This window comes from Orycteropus afer, unplaced genomic scaffold (genome assembly GCF_000298275.1).
Source record: "Orycteropus afer afer isolate SDZICR_OR568_19922 unplaced genomic scaffold, OryAfe1.0 scaffold00009, whole genome shotgun sequence".
NCBI classification, from domain to species: Eukaryota; Metazoa; Chordata; class Mammalia; order Tubulidentata; family Orycteropodidae; genus Orycteropus; species Orycteropus afer.
In genome coordinates, this window is record NW_006921596.1 from 11,412,628 (window position 1) to 11,429,548 (window position 16,921).

General features: G+C 47.0%; 1 protein-coding gene across 1 annotated transcript in view; it reads left to right on the top strand.

Annotated features, from left to right (window-relative positions):
• Positions 1–16,921, top strand: part of NOD2 (nucleotide binding oligomerization domain containing 2) — a 51,109-nt gene that overhangs the window by 32,626 nt on the left and 1,562 nt on the right. Inside the window, exons 4-10 of the mRNA XM_007947001.1 lie at positions 3,035–3,118; positions 3,329–3,412; positions 4,630–4,713; positions 6,816–6,899; positions 7,376–7,459; positions 8,677–8,760; positions 14,636–14,719. Coding sequence (XP_007945192.1) covers positions 3,035–3,118; positions 3,329–3,412; positions 4,630–4,713; positions 6,816–6,899; positions 7,376–7,459; positions 8,677–8,760; positions 14,636–14,719 — 588 coding nt within the window. The remainder of the gene's footprint in view (positions 1–3,034; positions 3,119–3,328; positions 3,413–4,629; positions 4,714–6,815; positions 6,900–7,375; positions 7,460–8,676; positions 8,761–14,635; positions 14,720–16,921) is intronic.

Here is a 16,921-nt window from a genome sequence, read left to right on the forward strand (position 1 = left end):
TTGAACTGTTTCCATGCCAACTGAAATCAGCCTGCAGGAAACTCCATATATAAGTGTCCCCATGTAGGTCTCTTTAAACCCTCGGTCTCACTCTACGGTGGTGGCTTTCAAGTTTTTTGACTGCAACCAACAGTGAGAGACAGAGACAGACAGACAGAGAGGGAAATAGAGAGTAGACAGAGAGACAAAATACTGTAAAACTGAAATTAAAGCTTCTTGAAATGACTTTACCTTATTAACTCTAATCACTCTGCTGTTTTCTTCTCTCTGTTCTATTTCATTGAAAATAAATGCTGCTTGGGACCTTCAAAACTGATTTCATGATGCACTAGTGGGTCACAACCCCTGGTCTGAAAAACAGTGCTTTGGAAGGCTGATGAAAATCTGTAGGTGGAGGCAGATTAATGTGCTGGTCATGAGTGGGGTTTGGAGCTAGACTAACAACCAAACAAGCTCACTGCCATCAAGTTAATTCAGACTCGTAGCAACCCCATTGGGTTTCCAAGAATATAAATCTTTACGGAAGCAGACTGCCTCATCTTTTTTCTGAAGAGCAGCTGGTGGGTTTGAACCATTGACCTCTTGGTTAGCAGCCATATGCCTTAACCATTACACCAATAGAGCTCCTTGGAGCTAGTTTGCCCAGGCTCAAATCCTTTACTTGCTGTGCACCCTTGGCTAAGGCACTTCACTTGTCTGCCTCAGTTTCCTGCTCTGCAATATAGGCTTGTTGTGAGGATTAAATGAGGTTACTATTTGTGAAGTACCAGGAGCTCTGGTGGCACAGTGGTTAAGAACTTGGCTGCTAACCAAAAGGTCAGTGGTTCAAACCTATTAGCCACTCCACAGAGAAAGATGTGGCAGTCTGCTTCTGTAAAGATTACAGCCTTGCGAGTAGTGATTGGAATCTTAAAAGCTTGCAAGCAGCCATCTAGATGCAACTATGGGTCTCCTCTCATTCAGAGCAAAGAAGAATGAAGAAAACCAGAGACGAATGGAAAGAATTAGTCCAAGTGACTGGTACACCATGCCATCCTCAGCCTATACAACTATGAGACCAAAAGAACTAGATGGTACCTGGCTACCACTGTCACCCACTTGGGGTGGGGGGCGAAATCTATGTAAGAGATCCTGGATAGAACAGGAGAATAAAGTGGAAGAAAATTCAAAATCACTTAAAAAAAAAAAAAAAAAGGACCAGATTTGCTGGTCTGATAGAGCCTGGTGGAACCAATGAGACTATGGCCCTTAGCTGCCCTTCAGGTCTAGAATTGAACCCATTCCTGTGGCTTCCAGCCAAACAGTAGACAGGCGTATGAGCTGAACATTTACATTAGGTAGATACACTTCTTGGAGAGATCAGTCATCGGAGGATAGAAGGGCTGTGTATGCACAGGGAGACAGCTCAGGGGACAGGAGTGCATGAAGGGAAGGACACAAGGAAGAGGTAACTATGGGGAGGAATGGGAGGGAAGCTGTTGCATTGTGGGACATTTCAGTCAATGCCATGAGACAAAGTGTATGTGAGCTGCTGTATGGAAAGTAAATTTGCTCTGTAAACTTTTACCTAAATCACATTTTTTAAAAAAAATTTACAGCCTTGGAAACCCTATGGGCCAGTTCTACTCCATTAGAGGGTCACTATGAGTCAGAATTGACTTAGTGGCGGTGGGTAATTTGAGAAGTACTCAGGACAGCTCCTGGAACATGAAACACTCAATGGATACCAGTGATCATTATTACAGGTAGCTCTTACCTGGTGCTTTACATGCACTGTCTCTTCATGGTCAGGAATACTGTTGTTTCATTCTACAGATGGAGGAGCCAGCCAGTAGCTAGTAAGTGGCTGCTCAGGACCAGAACTTCCAGCTGAGGGACTCCCCAGCCTATGTTGTTGTTGTTGTTGTGTGCCGTCAAGTTGGACCTGGCTCCTAGTGACCCCTTCTTGGGTTTCCGAGGCGGTATCACTACAGAAATGGATTGCCCCATCTTTCTTCCGAGGAGTGGCTGTGTTAACAACCATTAAGTCAGAATCTCTCACATTTGCCTGAAGATAAGAATCATGTGTGCAATTGTTAAAAAATAAAAATCCCTGGGGCCCACCCCCCCACACACACACTGAATCACTATCTCCAGGAGAGGGCCTGAGAATGTGCCTTTTAGAGGGCCTGAGCTTCCTGATGGTCTTGTCATCTCTTTAGAGGAGGGTCAGAGAGGGGTTGCTGGGCTGTGCTGTCATGAGAGGGAAAGGGCTGGCCAGCAGGGCCCCATGAAGCACAGCCTGAAGGCTCATTTCTGAAGCTGAGGCCACTCTCATCCAGCTGGTCTGACATCTGCTCACCTAGACAGTGATAAGCACCATTGCCCCCAAGGTGGCCCTTGTTCCCACCACACCCTTTATGAGTATCGGCTCTTCCCCATCTCAGAACCTTCTGTGAGTGTTTTGTTGTTGTTGTTGCCTGCTGTGGAGATGCCTCTAACTTATGGTGACTCCATGCACAATGGAGTGAAACATTGCAGTCTTGTGTCGTCCCCAAAATCACTTCCAGACCGGACTGTTGAGATCCATAACATTCTCATTGGCTGATTTTCAGAAGTAGACCCCCATCCCTTTCTTCCTAGTCCCCCTTTGTCTGGAAGCTTCACTGAAACCTGTTCAGCATCTAACAACACCCGGGCCTCCACTGATAGGCAGGCGGTGACTGCACGTGAGGTGGGAATCAAACCCAGGTCTCTTGCACGGAAGGCAAGAATTCTACCACTGAACCAACAATCTCTCTTTTAGGGAGATGGAAACAGCAGTTCAAATGAGACCAGTGACTTCCTGAGGATTCTAGGTTCTTTAGTGGGCTCTGGGTCTCTGCTTTTTGGGCTATTCCCCACATAGTATTCCAGTTAGCCCCCTGGCCAGGGATGGGAGAGTCTCCACTTTTCCTGGATGCTCAGTCCTTGCAGCGGTTTCTTTGGAGGGTTTCTTCATTCTTTTCTCTCTTATCAGCTCCACTTTCAAACTGAATTGTTTTGTCTTTTTTAGCTTGCGAGATAACAATATCTCAGACCGAGGCATCTGCAAGCTCATTGAACGCGCTCTTCACTGTGAGCAGCTGCAGAAATTAGCGTAAGTCAGGCTGCGCTGTGGACATTGGTCCCCTGTCCCCAGCCTCTCCAGGCCTGGGCAGGTGTGCAGGCATAATGGGCTGTGTGTGGGTGTTTGCATGGCTGGAGGATGCAGGGGGGCTCCTATCCTGAAGAAAGAAGCTGCCCCATTTGTGTAGTCACTGTCCTTTATTCTTCGTCCTCACATCTCCTCTTTCCTGGAACTTTCCAGTCTCTTCAACAACAAATTGACTGATGGCTGTGCACACGCCATGGCCCAGCTCCTTGCATGCAAGCAGAACTTCTTGGCGTTGAGGTGAGCTCCCTGTTCCCCAGCACCTTTTTCTTCTGGCAGCGGAGTTAGTCTGCTCTGGCCTCGTCCCTGGCTCTGCCCACACTAGGATCATGACCTTCAGGCTGAATGCAAGGGCATTGTCTCCTTTGGGGAGTTCCAGTGGTGCAGATGGTAATGTGCTTGGCTGTGAACCGCAAGTCTGGAGGGTCAAGTCTACCTGGAGGTACCTCAGAAGAAAGGCCTGGCAATCTGCTTCTGAAAAAATAGCCATTGGCAATCCCCGGGAGCACAGCTCTTCTCTGACCCACATGGGATCACCAGGAGTCAGGGTCAACTCAAGGGCAATGTTTGCAACTTTTTTTTTATTTTAACTGGTCTCCTTTTGAGCAGTGTTTTTCTGATGCCATGATTTCTCCAACGAACTCTGGAGTGGTGCTGCTGAGGGCTCCCTGCCCTTTCACCTTTAGTCCTTGTGCTGAAGAAGGGGTTCATGGAGATGGCACAGGACAGGGAACATTTTGTTCTGTTGAGAGAGCGTCGCCAGGAGTTACAGGCCAACTGGACGGCAGCTAGCAACAGCAACTGCCGCCTCCCTTGCTGGGATTCCCCCTGGCCCAGATTGCTTTCCTGACGCTGGCCCTCCCGCAGTGCCCTTCTTGGTATTGGCAGAGAGCCTTTCTGGAAGGCTCTAAGGCCTCTTCCTCTCTGGCAAACTCCCTGGCTGCCTGGGCCTGCCCTGGGCTCTCTTGTAATTGGTTAATGCTACCTGTGGCACCAGCAGCTCTGGGAAGCTGCAAGGGGCATGCTGGGGGTCTAGTGCCAGTAGGTGCCTGAGACAGGAGGCAAAGGTGGGGTAGTGAGTAAATCACCGTCCACAACCTGGCCTCACCCTTCAGAGAAACCACCTCCCAGGACAGCTGTGTGACTCCTACCTGTACTTGTCAGTGCTGCTTTGCAAAGCAGCCCCGCCCACTTTTCCTTTGCTACTGGAAACTGAAGTAGAGGTAGCGGTTAAGTAAGCTTGCATTAGCTCACAGAGCATGACCAGCGTGTACTGTGCCGCCCTGGAGCGTGAGGACAGTCCCACATCTGTGGAGGGGATGTGCTCAGAGCTTTTCCCCCTTGAGTCACTGTCTAGGATGCTTCTTCCCCATCACATCCATCACATCAGGGCATGAAGGTCCCTGGGCCTCTGCTCTAGGCTGTCCTCTCTCAGTCTCTTCTGTCTTCCCTTCCAGGCTGGGGAATAACCACATCACTGCTTCAGGGGCCGAGGTGCTGGCCCAGGGGCTCCAGGACAACACCTCCCTCCAGTTTCTGGGGTAGGTTGGGCCCCGGGACTGAGGGGCCCACACACAGGGGCTTGGGGCATTCGAAGATTTAGGGGCAGGTGAAACTCTTCAGCCAGAGCCCTCAGAGGTACCCAGGCTACAGTGGGGAGGGTGATCTGGAGAGAGTGGGTGGGACTTGACTGCCCCGGTGTATCTTCACCTGACAAACAGGAAGTTGAGGATGTCAGGGCTGAGGAGGGTAGGGCCCATGAGCTGGTCCTTGGGCACCTAGGGCTATGCTTCTCAGCTTTGGCTGCCCATTGGAATCACTTGAGGAGCTTCTGCAAAATACCATTGCCTGAGTCCCACCTATGACTAAATGGAAATGTCTGGGTGCAAGACCCAGGCATCAGTAATTTTTGAAAGCTCTCAGGGAAGGTGAAGCCAGGGGTGAGAACCATGGACCTGGGGAACAGAAGGAAGTAGGGTGGGTAGCAAAGACCCAGGATGACAGGAAGCTTTCTCGGGTCTTTTAGAGCCCGTGCTTGTGTGGAGCCCCTGCCAGGCTTGCCAAGGAGGGGAGAGGAGTCAGACACAGGCTTTAGAGGCCAGTCTTACAGACTATAGGGGGCAGGTGGCCTCTATTTGCTGGGCGAGTGGCTGCCCCTCAGGGCTGCACCCAGACAGTCCCCAAGAGCCCCACTCTGGTCCTGTCACATCCTGCTGTGGATTGGGGTCCATGTGACATGATCTGGGAGTTTTAGAACCTGAAATGGTAGGAAGTGAGAATAACCTTAGGACTAAGTGCTCCAACCCATGTCACAGGTAAGCGAGTTGTTGCCCACTAAGCACACTTTGATCCAAGAGCAGGACTCTTGACAGGAGAAATTAACTTTTTCTAGCTTCCTGAGTAGCAGCACAGTGTCTACAATAAAGGTGGCCACAGCCCTGCTGAGCTGTCTCCTGCTGGAGGTCACTTCTGGGGTGTTTGTTTATCTCTGAACACATATTTATTAAGGCACCTTCTCTAGACCAGTCACCTTGCTAAAAATGCCAAACACTGTCCTGTGGTACAAACTCTTCTCTGTAACTAGCATTATTTTTTATTTTTGTTCAACAATATATGATAAGCATCTTCTTATCATTATATCCTCATTTTTTTATAGTGTAACTGCATAGGAGCTCTGGTGGCGCAGTGCCTAAGGCACTTGACTGCTAACCAGAAGGCTGGCGGTTCAAACCCACCAGCCACTCCTCTGAAGGAAGGTTGGGCAATCTACTTCCGTAGTGATAATGCCTTGGAAACCCAAGGAGGAGGACTCGACAGCACATAACAACAACAACAAAAAAACATAGTGTTCCAATGGGTGGATGTCCATAATCTACTTAACTGTCCCCCTGTTGATACACACTTAGGTTGTTTCCAGGTTGTTTTGCTATTTCAATGTTGTATCCCCAGAGAGCAGGGCAATGTTGGCACACAGTGAAAGCTCAGTAAGTATTTATTGAGTTACTGAAAATGCAGTGAACACCATAGTTCACCCATCATTCCTCACTGGTGCATGTGCGTGTCCAGAGGAAGTTCCCCTGTGTAAAATAGCTGGGCCAGAAGGTATGAGCTGGGTTCGATCTTTTCAGAAAGGATACTTTCAAACTATAGTGGGTTAGAGGAAGGTGGTCCAGAAGGTGAAGGAACTAGACACCAAGAAGGAATTAGGGATGTGGAGAAGAAGCAGGAGATAAAGAACTGGCTTGTGGAATAAGCATTAGATTTGTCTAGGTGGTCCCCAAGGGTAATTAAGAATTGATGGGTGGCAGTTACCATGAGACAGGTTGGAACTGAATGTCAGGGAAGATACAGTTAGTTATGTGAGTTCCCTGTCTCTGGGGTATGGACTGAGTGGACCACTCCCACTCTGTATGTCTGTGACCTAAAGCTGCAGAAAGAAAAGAGTGAAGTTTGGTCATCCAACCAAAACGATGGAGGCAGGTACACTGTTTGGCAGGTGACCCATTGAGACCTCTCTTGGATTGGGTGGTCCTACTCTCCTGGCTGGGCCTGCAGAAAGCAGGAGGCTCTGTTAGCACATGTCTAGAATAATGTTAACACATACCAGGTGTTCACTCTCTGTTCACTGTGTTGGTCTTTTCAGGTTCTGGGGCAACAAGGTGGGTGACAAGGGGGCCCAGGCTTTGGCTGAAGCCTTGAGTGACCACCAGAGCTTGAAGTGGCTCAGGTAAGCTTCTGAGTCTGTCCTGTAATTGTCATGGAGGAGTCAGAGTGGGGAAGGAGGAGCTTGGGCCAGTTTTGAAGATCTTTGAAGTTCACGTTTACCCTCCTTATGTTAGGCAGTAGGCTAAAGAGTTGAATTTGAGTCGAGGCTCTTGAGTCCTTCTGGGTGACTTTGGAGGTGTCTAGGGGTCCAAATTCCTTACTTGTAAATTGAAGATCTTGGGTTGGATCAGATACATTGTATCTCAAGGACCAATTCCAACCCATTAGTAGTGGCTGCCTGGTATACCATGTTGCGAAAGATTCTAAGACTGTATCTGGACTTAATGAGAAAGAGCCCTGCAATCAATTAGTGATGTCTGAAATGGAATAGACAAGGAGAATGGGGGTATGTGTGCTATGCATTTTGCCATCCATGCATTTATGCTTGTCTCTGAGGTCCCTCCCTCTGACATGTTTTTGTTTCATGATCACGTCCAGCCTGGTAGGGAACAACATTGGCAGTGTGGGTGCCAAAGCCTTAGCACTGATGTTGGAAAAGAACGTGGTACTGGAAGAACTCTGGTGAGTTTGGGGGATCCGCTGCTCTGGGCAAGCAGATGAGTACCTTTCTTAAATCTCTGGCCTTATTTATGGAAGCAGTTGTGTGGATAGGCGCAAGTAGGGGACTGATTGATTGATTGTGTTTAACTTTATACATACTGGGTGGTGTGATGCTTGTAGGTGCTAATTCTTTTTATTTAATGCCTTAATTAGATTGTTTATTTACTCCCTGCACATGGCATAATGGTGAAGAGCACAGATGCTGGTATCAAGCAAACTGAGATTCTTCTGTCATCTTAGGCAGTTAAATAACAATGCCTATTTTCTCACCTGTAAAATGAGGATAAGAATGCTTCCAACTATTAAACGTTGTTGTCAGAATTAAATGAGGTAATGTTTGTAAAGAGCTTGATGCAGTTGCTGGCATGGGTGTAAGTGCTCCACAAATGTTAAGGTATAATCATAGCAGGATTACTATGACAACTACTACTATCACTACTAGTAATACTACCAGTATTTTGTTATTTTAAAGTGCATGAGTGCCTAAGAACACTAGGTGTTAGAGTCAGTGATTGTCTTGGAAGGTAGAGTAACATTCTGGGGAAGTTGAAAGGTGAGTCATGAATCATGGTTATGCTGTGGATCTGAAGCTGATTTTGAGTCTCCTGTCCTTCAGACTCCACTAGTATAGTTCTTTTGACATGTTCTACAAGATTCCAGATTGTGTCCTGGAAATAAAATGCTGAATATTTGTTTTTTCTCCAGGAAGCAGAAAGGCAGTGAAACATATGAGCATTGCCGTAGAAAGGAGATTGTTGGTGGGCCTTGGCTGTTGGTGGGGCTTACCAGCTCTGTCATGTTTTTAGCCTGATTGTATTTTGCCACTAGAATTTCTTGACGGAAGGGCACCTTAGTGAAGATTACTTTAGGCTGCAAGTAATAGACACCACCCAAGGACTCTCAAACAAAATTAGGCTCCCATTAATAAGGAGAAAGACAAAATATATTGGATGGCCGGGCATGAAGAATTTATTCTGTAGAGGGGCCCTGGGGTGAATTCTCTTGCAACAGTGCCCCCTGGAATTGAGAACCCTCACACCCTACTTTATCTGTTCCATAATTTTGAATTTTAGATGTTGGATTTTCTAAATCTGAGCACATGGCTTCATCTTTGTTGCCACCATCCTCCATGATAAACATTATCAGATCAACCAGATTTTCTGTCTTGTTCTTGCCAGCCTGGAGGAGAATCATCTCCACGATGAAGGTGTGTGTTCTCTCGCTGAAGGACTTAAGAGAAATTCAAGTTTGAAAGTCCTGAAGTAAGGAACTTGTAAGCAGCAGCTGGGGTAATGGAAACTGGCCTTGGGAGGGGTTGCTTCTGATCTGGGTGGCATCCCAGCCCAGGTAGCTTACACGAGGTGGCCTAGTAGAAAACAGCCGGCATTGGTCAAGTACAAGCCATTTATTCATAGGTGGTCCCAGAGCATGGGTGGGAGGATAGTGAAGTGAGATAGAAAAGGGAAGGCAGCCAAGAAGGGATGCGTTGTCACTACAGTGGGCAACTAGGACTCCCTCAGAGGTCCCTTCTGGGAATGCTGGGGGCCAGTGTAGAACACGCCTGGTTACCTGCCCACCTGAGGGTTGAACAGCTGGGACATTTAGCCACCAAGTCCCTGTGCGTTCTGTGTTGAGGTATGCTTGTGAACATTGACTGCTTGTACTTGGCACTTCCAGCTTAGCCTGCACATGGCTGAGCTTGTTCTGGGGTCAGAAGAAAGGCCTCAGGCAGAGAGTGGCAGGTGTTTCCAGCAAGCAGCCTTCAGAGTTAGAGGTGAAAGCAGAGGAAATACGGGTGGGTTGCTGACCGTGCCGGCTATGTGGCTCATGGGAAATGCCCTTCTTTTGCTCCAGGGGCCAGCTCTGGCTCAGGCAGGAGGACTCTTCAGACGGTCATCTTGTTGTGTTATGCAGTGGTGAATGCATGCATGTGTTTATTCATGCATGCCTACATTCATTATGCGTACAAGCATGCATTTGCATATTCATATGAGAAACGTTTCTTGAGCACCTGCTCTGTGCCAGGTGCAGTTTGAGGCACTGGCGGTTTAGTGATGAAAGGACAGAGCAGGCATCTGCTCACATGGCATTTAAATTCTCATAGGAAAGGGGCTCAGATAAATGAGCAAGTAAACAGATAAATAAAACCATTTCTGGTGGTACCAAAACCCAAAACTAAACTCACTGCCATTGAGTGGATTCCGACTCATAGTGACCCCCACTGGGTTTCTGAGGCTGTAAATCTTTATGGAAGTAGATTGTCCCATCTTCCTTCTACAGAGTGCCTGGTATGTTTGAACCACCAACCTTCTGGTTAGCAGTCAAATGCCTAAGGCACTGCACCACCAAAGCTCTAAAAAGAGAACTCAAGAGGGAGATGTGACAGGGTGTGACTGGGGACAGCAAGGTTGCTGCTGCTCAGGCATGGTCCATCTGAGAAGGTAGCATTTGAGTTTAGACCTGAATAACTTGAGGGGCCCACCATGCTGGGGTCTCATGGAGAGGCATCCCAGGTGGAGAGAACAGCATATGCAAAGGCCCTAAGGCAGAAATAAGCTCGGTGGTTTTGAGAACAGAAGGACAGCCTGGGTGGCTAGAAAGTAGTGAGTAGGGAGGGAGATGGGAGGGGCAGGCAGATCCCATAGGCTTCAGAGCCATGGAAGGATTTGGGGTTTGATTCTAAGTGCATTGGGAAGCTTCTGGAAGGTTTTTCTTTTGCTTTGTTTTTGGTTTTTACTCTTTTTTTTTTTTTCATGGTTGTAAAATATATATAGCAAAACAGTTGTCATTCTAACCATTTTAAGCGTACGATTCAGTGACATTAATTACAGTCACCCTGGTATGCAACTGTGATCACCATCTGTTTTCAAATGTTTTTCATCCCCCAGATAAAAACTCAGCACTCCTTGAGTAATAACTCCCCATTTTCTCTACCCCAGCCCCTGTAATGACTGAGAAACTTTTGTCTGTATGCATTTGCCTCTTGTCGTGTTTCACATAAGTGGGATCATACAGTGTTTGTCCTTTCTTGTCTGACTTATTTCTCTCAACATAATGCTTTCAGGGTTCATCCATGTTGTAGCATGTGTTAGAACTTCAGTTCTCTTTTTACCGCATATTGGTTGTCATTCTTCTGTTGATGGACAGTTGGGTTCTTTCTACTTTTTGGCTATTCATGAGTGATGCTGCAATGAACATTAGTGTATACCCTTTGGAAGGCTTTGATCAGGGGAGTCATGTGCTCTGATCTGTGTCATAAAACAATCATTTCTGCCTCACTGTGCAGAGTAGATTGAAGAGGGGTCAAATGGGAGCAGGGAGTCCAGCCAGGAGGCACTTGCAGTCTTCCAGGCGAGAGATGGAGGAGGCGTGAATGAAGCTCAAGGCGGTGGAATAGCAGGAATGTACGGGAGTCCTGCTGGGTTAGGAGCAGTGGTGATGGGGAAGGGATCTGGGGTCATCTGGTGGTGGGCTCAGTGGGTAGAGACCCATGCCACGAGAAGAGGGACAGTGGCTGTGAGCTGGACACCAAGTGATGTCCTAGACTCGTGCTGGTGCTCTCCAAGACAGGCTGCAACTAGGCACAGCACCCAAGGTCTCATTTCCCAGGGACATCAGGGCACCATCAGAGGGCTCGCTCCTCTTCCTAGAGGAAACTGGCATGTGCCCTGGCAAGTGTGGCCCATGGAAAAAAAACATTTTTAGAGACAGGCAGACAGCTGCGTCGGGAAGAGCATTGACTTTGCTGCCAGCCCACCATCCACTCTGGCAGCCCTTGTTTGTGTTGCTTTGTGAGGGCTAGGATGTTGCCAAATGTTTGGGGAAACACTTCCATTTGTTCCACGGGGGGATGCAGACTGGGAGGTTGGATTTCTCCAAGCCAGCATGTGTGGATGTGACAAATTTGTCCACCTTTGTCACAGACTTAACCTGACTTGACCTCAATGACAATGGTAGTAGGAGGCGTCCCACATTACCTTGTTACCAGCCTTATAATTCAGTGTCATTGAACCATTTATCCACCCTCACCATTATTTTCTGATAGTTCTTTGGGGGGAGGAGGGGAAAGCCTGCATTTTTTCTCCAGGCCTAGCCACTGCTAAGCGTTGGTTCAGAGTAAAGGCTCTGGAGCCCAACGGCCTGGGTTTGTACCCTATCTCTGCCATTACCAGCTGTCTCTCCTTGGGTGAGTGCCTCAGTTGCCCCAAGTGTAAATGGGCATAATAATTAGAATGCCCTCCTTGGGTTCTAAGTGTTCACTGAGGCAGTAGAGGTAACGGGTTGGCATATAGGGAGAGCTCAGCGGAAACTGCCTGTTATTACTGTTGGCACTGCCTCACCATCACTTTCTGAAATTGTGGAGGAGGAGAAAGCAGGTCGTGGAAATCCTCTGAAAGGCAAAGAACAGTGCAGAAACACATGGCTTTCCCGCCCCCACACTCCGTGACCACACCCCATGTCCCCTCTCCATTCCCAACCTCATGTTGTCTTTAATCTATGTCCCCACACCCTGGTGGCCCCCAAACTGAACACTGATTATTTGGGGCCAGCTGCTTCATATATGCCGTTCTTTGTTTAATTGCTGTACTTGTAGGTGCCCTGGAGGCACAGCAGTTAAAGGACTCAGCTGGTAACCAAGAGGTTAGGTTGGTGGTTTGAACCCACCAGCTCCTCTCCGGGAGAAAGATGTGGCAGTCTGTTTCTGTAAAGATTTGCTGCCTTGGAAACCCTATGGGGCAGTTCTTCCTTTTGTTATGGGGTCACTACGGGTCAGAGTTGATAACGATTGTAATGGGTTGGGATAAGGTAGGTACTAGACCCCTTTTACAGAAGAGAAACTGCCACTTTTTTTTTTTTTTAATTTTATTTTGATTTGGGTGAAGATTTACAGAGTAAATTCACTTTTCGTACAGCAGTTCACATATACTTTGTCTCATGTCATTGACCAAAATTTACAATGCAACAGCTCCCCTCCCACTTCCTCCCCATAGTTACCTCTTTCCAGTGTCCATTCCTCCATACTCTTCTGCACCCTGAGCTGTCTCCCTGTGCATAAGCAGCCCTTCCTTCTCCCATGATTGTTCTCTCCAGGGTGTGTGTCTACTTGAGGTAAATGTTTAACTCACTTGCCTGTTCTTTGTTTGGCTGGAAACCACAGGTGTGGGTTCAATTCCAGACCTGAAGGGCAGCTAGGGTCCATAGTCTCAGTGGTTTCACCAGGCTCTATTGGACCAGCAAACCTGGTCCCCACCTTCTTTTTTTTTTTTTTTTGCCTCCAAATGATTTTGAGTTTTGTTCCACATTGTTCTTCCTGTCTATGCAGGATCTTGTACATCCCTTCCAAGTGAATGACAGTGGTAGCCGGGCACCATCTAGTTCTTCTGGTCTCATAGTTGTATAGGTTGCAGATCAGATGGTGTACCAGTCGCTAGGACTGATTGTTTCCATTCATTTGGTTTTCTTCTTTCTTCTTGACGAGGAGACACCCATTGTTGCAGCTTGCTAGCTTTTAAGATCCCAGTCGCTACTCGCCAAAGTAGGAGGTGGAACAATGTTTTGTATAGTATGTTATGCCAATTGAGCTTGATGTCCCCTGCGACTATGGTCCCAAGCCCGCAGGATCAACTACTCGGTCGCTCTGGGTAGCTGGCTGTGACCAAGCAATGACCATAACCTTGCCCCTTGTCAGCCCTACTATACACCTGGGAATTCTGATCATTTATATAAACTTATAGGACCATTGTCTGCCAACCCTATATATGATCTTGGATACACTCCCCATTTAGACATACCTCATTGTTTAGCCTGTCCACCTATCTATCCGTCCATATACCCCTGTTTGCCTTCAGTGACAACTCAGTACTGTATATGCAAAAGGGTTCATATTTGTTGTCTGTACTTCCCATGTACCTCTCTATGTCTTTCTCATCCTCAATGGTGCCATATTGGTCACTCCCATTTGGTACATTGCCCTTCTCTTCACCCAAATCAATATTTATCACTATCTACCTAACAGCGTTCCCTCCCATTCCCTCCCACCCCTGGTAACCAAGAAAGAAAATTTCCTCCAATAGATAAACCTTTCCTTAAGTTTTACAGTAACGGACTTATACAATATTTGTCCTTTTGTGACTGACTTATTTCACTCAGCATAATGTCCTCCAAGTTCATCCATGTTATGCGGTGTTTTGCAGATTCTACATTATTCTTTAGCGTTGCATAGTATTCCATTGTGTGTATGTACCATAGTTTGGTTATCCATTCCTCAGTTGATGAACATCTAGGTTGTTTCCATGTTTTGGCTATTGTAAATAGTGCTGCGATGAACATCAGTGTGCATATATCTGTTCTTGTCATGGCTCTCACTTCTCTAGGGTATATACCTAGTAATGGGATGGCTGGGTCAAATGGTATTTCTAATTCCAACTTTTGAAGGAATCGCCATACTGCTTTCCACAATGGTTGTACCATTTTACAGTCCCACCAGCAGTGTATGAGAGTCCCAATCTCTCCACAACCTCGCCAGCATTTGTTATTTTCTGTCTTGTTGAACTTTGCTACTAGTGCTGGAGCAAGATGGTATCTCATTGTTGTTTTGATTTGCATCTCTCTAATAGCTAATGATCGTGAGCATTTCTTCATGTGTTTGTTGGCCGCTTGAATATCCTCGGTGAAGTGTCTATTCATGTCTTCTGCCCATTTTTAAATTGGATTGTTTGTCTTTTTGTTATTGAGGTGTTGAAGTGTTCTATAAATTCTAGAGGAGAAACTGACACTTTTTGAGATCAAAAAGAAAGTGATAAAGGTTGTCCTGAACCCAGAAAGTCTAGCATTAAAACACAGGTACTTAATCACTATGCTATAGCACCTTTCTAAGGGGAGGCTAGTTAATTAGATAAACAGATTCATTAGATCATCTAGGTTAGGATGAACAGAAGAGAGAAGGGGTGCATTTCACTTAAGGTATTGAGCCTTTGTTGATGAGCTGACGGGATCTCAGATAGAAGTGTCATGTCCAGGGGACAGAAGGGCTTCAGCGGCTGGATTAGACCAGCCAACTCTCTAAAACTCCTTCAACTGGGGAAACCTAAGAGAACTAAACATTCCGGAAGTTTACCATTACACCTTCCTCTCTAGGCTGTCCGACAACTTCATCACCTGCGCTGGGGCAGAAGCCCTCCTGCAGGCCCTTGGAAGGAATGATACCATCCTGGAAGTCTGGTAAGGGCCCTGGGCCTCTGAGCCTCCATTTTCTGATCTGTCAAGTAAGGTGAGTGGTGGGGAGGAACTTTGAACTTTCTAACATCCTCTCTGCGAAAAGGGCATGAGGACAGCATCTGACCTCCTCTCACTTCATAGGTGGGGAGAAGGATCACCATTAGTGTCAACAGCCCAAGGCTGATTCCTGTAAGGCAGAAGTCAGACATGCCACCCACCCTCCAACCTTTTTTTTACCAGTTCTGACACCAGCCATCCTCCCACAGCGCTGTCTACTTCTGCAATGGCCACACAGAGCTCACAGACAGTACTCAGGATTATGGGGTTTATTAGGGAAGTGACAGGTTACAATTTAGGATCAGAAACAACTCAGGATACAGCTCTTCAGTCAGGACAGCCTCTTCTCAGCTGTGCACAGCCATGCTTCCCTCTGGCCTCAGCCTCCTGGCCCTGCAGCCCATTGGCCTCTGCCCTGCTCAGGCAAGTGTTACAAAGCTCTTTCAGCTCTGCTGATAGGTGCCCAGAGAGTACCCCACTCTGCCAGCAAGCTTCCTGCCCAAAGGCACCCAGCTTTCTTGCTCTGTGATCTGGGAAGCCCACTTATCTTTCTCTTGCAGGTTCTCTTGGTTTTGCTGCCTCTGCTATGACCATTTCTCTGCTGCCATCTCTTACCATCTCTCACTGTCCCTTACGTTCTTAGCAAAGTGTTACAGTTCTCTCTCTCTTTCCTGAGTTGAAGAAGTTCAGTGCAGGGATCTCAGGTCCAAAGGACACACTCTATCTCTGGCTCTTCTTTCTTAATGGTAATGAGATCCCCCTTTCTACCTCTGGGATGGCTCATTTAAGCCTAATGAGATGGCAAAACTGACCAATCCCAATGTTAGGGTTCTATGTACCTTATTTGCACAGTCCTACCCCACAAGGGTGCCATATACTTTATTTACATTATTAACAAGCTATCCAGTCACCTTGGTAGGCCACAAGCACCTCATATTTGAATGATCCCACCTAGTCATCTGGTAGGAGTCACACAGGCCATGGTTGTTGTTATTAGGTGCTGTCGAATAGGTGCTGACTCATAGCGACCCTGTGTACAACAGGGTGAACCACTGCCACATTCATGGTGAGAAGAGCCATATTAAGTAATTCACTATGCTGCACCGCCTGACTCTGACATTTGATGCCATTCAGGAAGTTCTCTGTTCTGGGCAATAGGATGGGAACTGGGATGTGGTTGAAGAATGCAAATAAACAAAAAATAGTAATAAATAAACCCCTCCTGGGCTTTACCTCTGCCTTCTTGGGCCAAGGATGTTGTATTAGACCCTCCACAGCTCAGAATGGAAGCCACATAGGGTGGGAGTTGTTGCACAGTAGATCTGAGTCCGTATAGTTAAACACTGGACTCCTTCATATATTTGAAAAGAACATTGAGTTATACCTTCAAATATTTCTCCTCCTTGTTTCCAGGGTCTGTTTCCAACCCATGAGGCAGGGTTGGTTCAGTGGGAGAATTCTCACCTTCCACGCAGGAGGCCCGGTTTGATTCCTGGACAGCGCCCCTCATGCACAGACACTACCTGTCTGTCAGTGGGGCTTGTATGTTGCTAATGTGCTGAACAGGTTCAGTCAAATTTCCAGACTAAGATGAACTGGGAAGAAAGGCCTGGTGATCTCCTTCTGAAAAAAAAAAAAACCACCCACTCTGGTTAGCAGACAAATGCCTTTGACACTGCTGAAAACCCTGTGGATCACAATGGTCTGATCAGCAACTGATCATGGCGGTGGCACAGGGCCCCTCAGTGTTTCATTCTGTTGTGCATATTGTGTCACCATGAGTTTGGGGCTGACTGGACAGCAGCTACCAACAATATTTCTATCTCAGATAATAAGGAAGAAGAGCTTCCCTGGTTTAACACGCCACGAATAATGGTTAGTGCATATCTGTTGTTACTGTGTTGTTAAGTTCCATCGAGTCGGACCCTACTCATAGCGACCCTTCCTTGGGTTTCCGAGGCAGTGTCACTACAGAAGTAGATTGCCCAGCTTTCCTTCCAAGGAGTGGCTGGTGGGTTTGAACCGCCAGCCTTCTGGTTAGCAGTCAAGTGCTTTAGGCACTATGCTACCAGAGCTCCTGTATATATAGATATATATATATATCTCCAACATTTTATAGATATGAAACATTTTACAGATATCAAACGC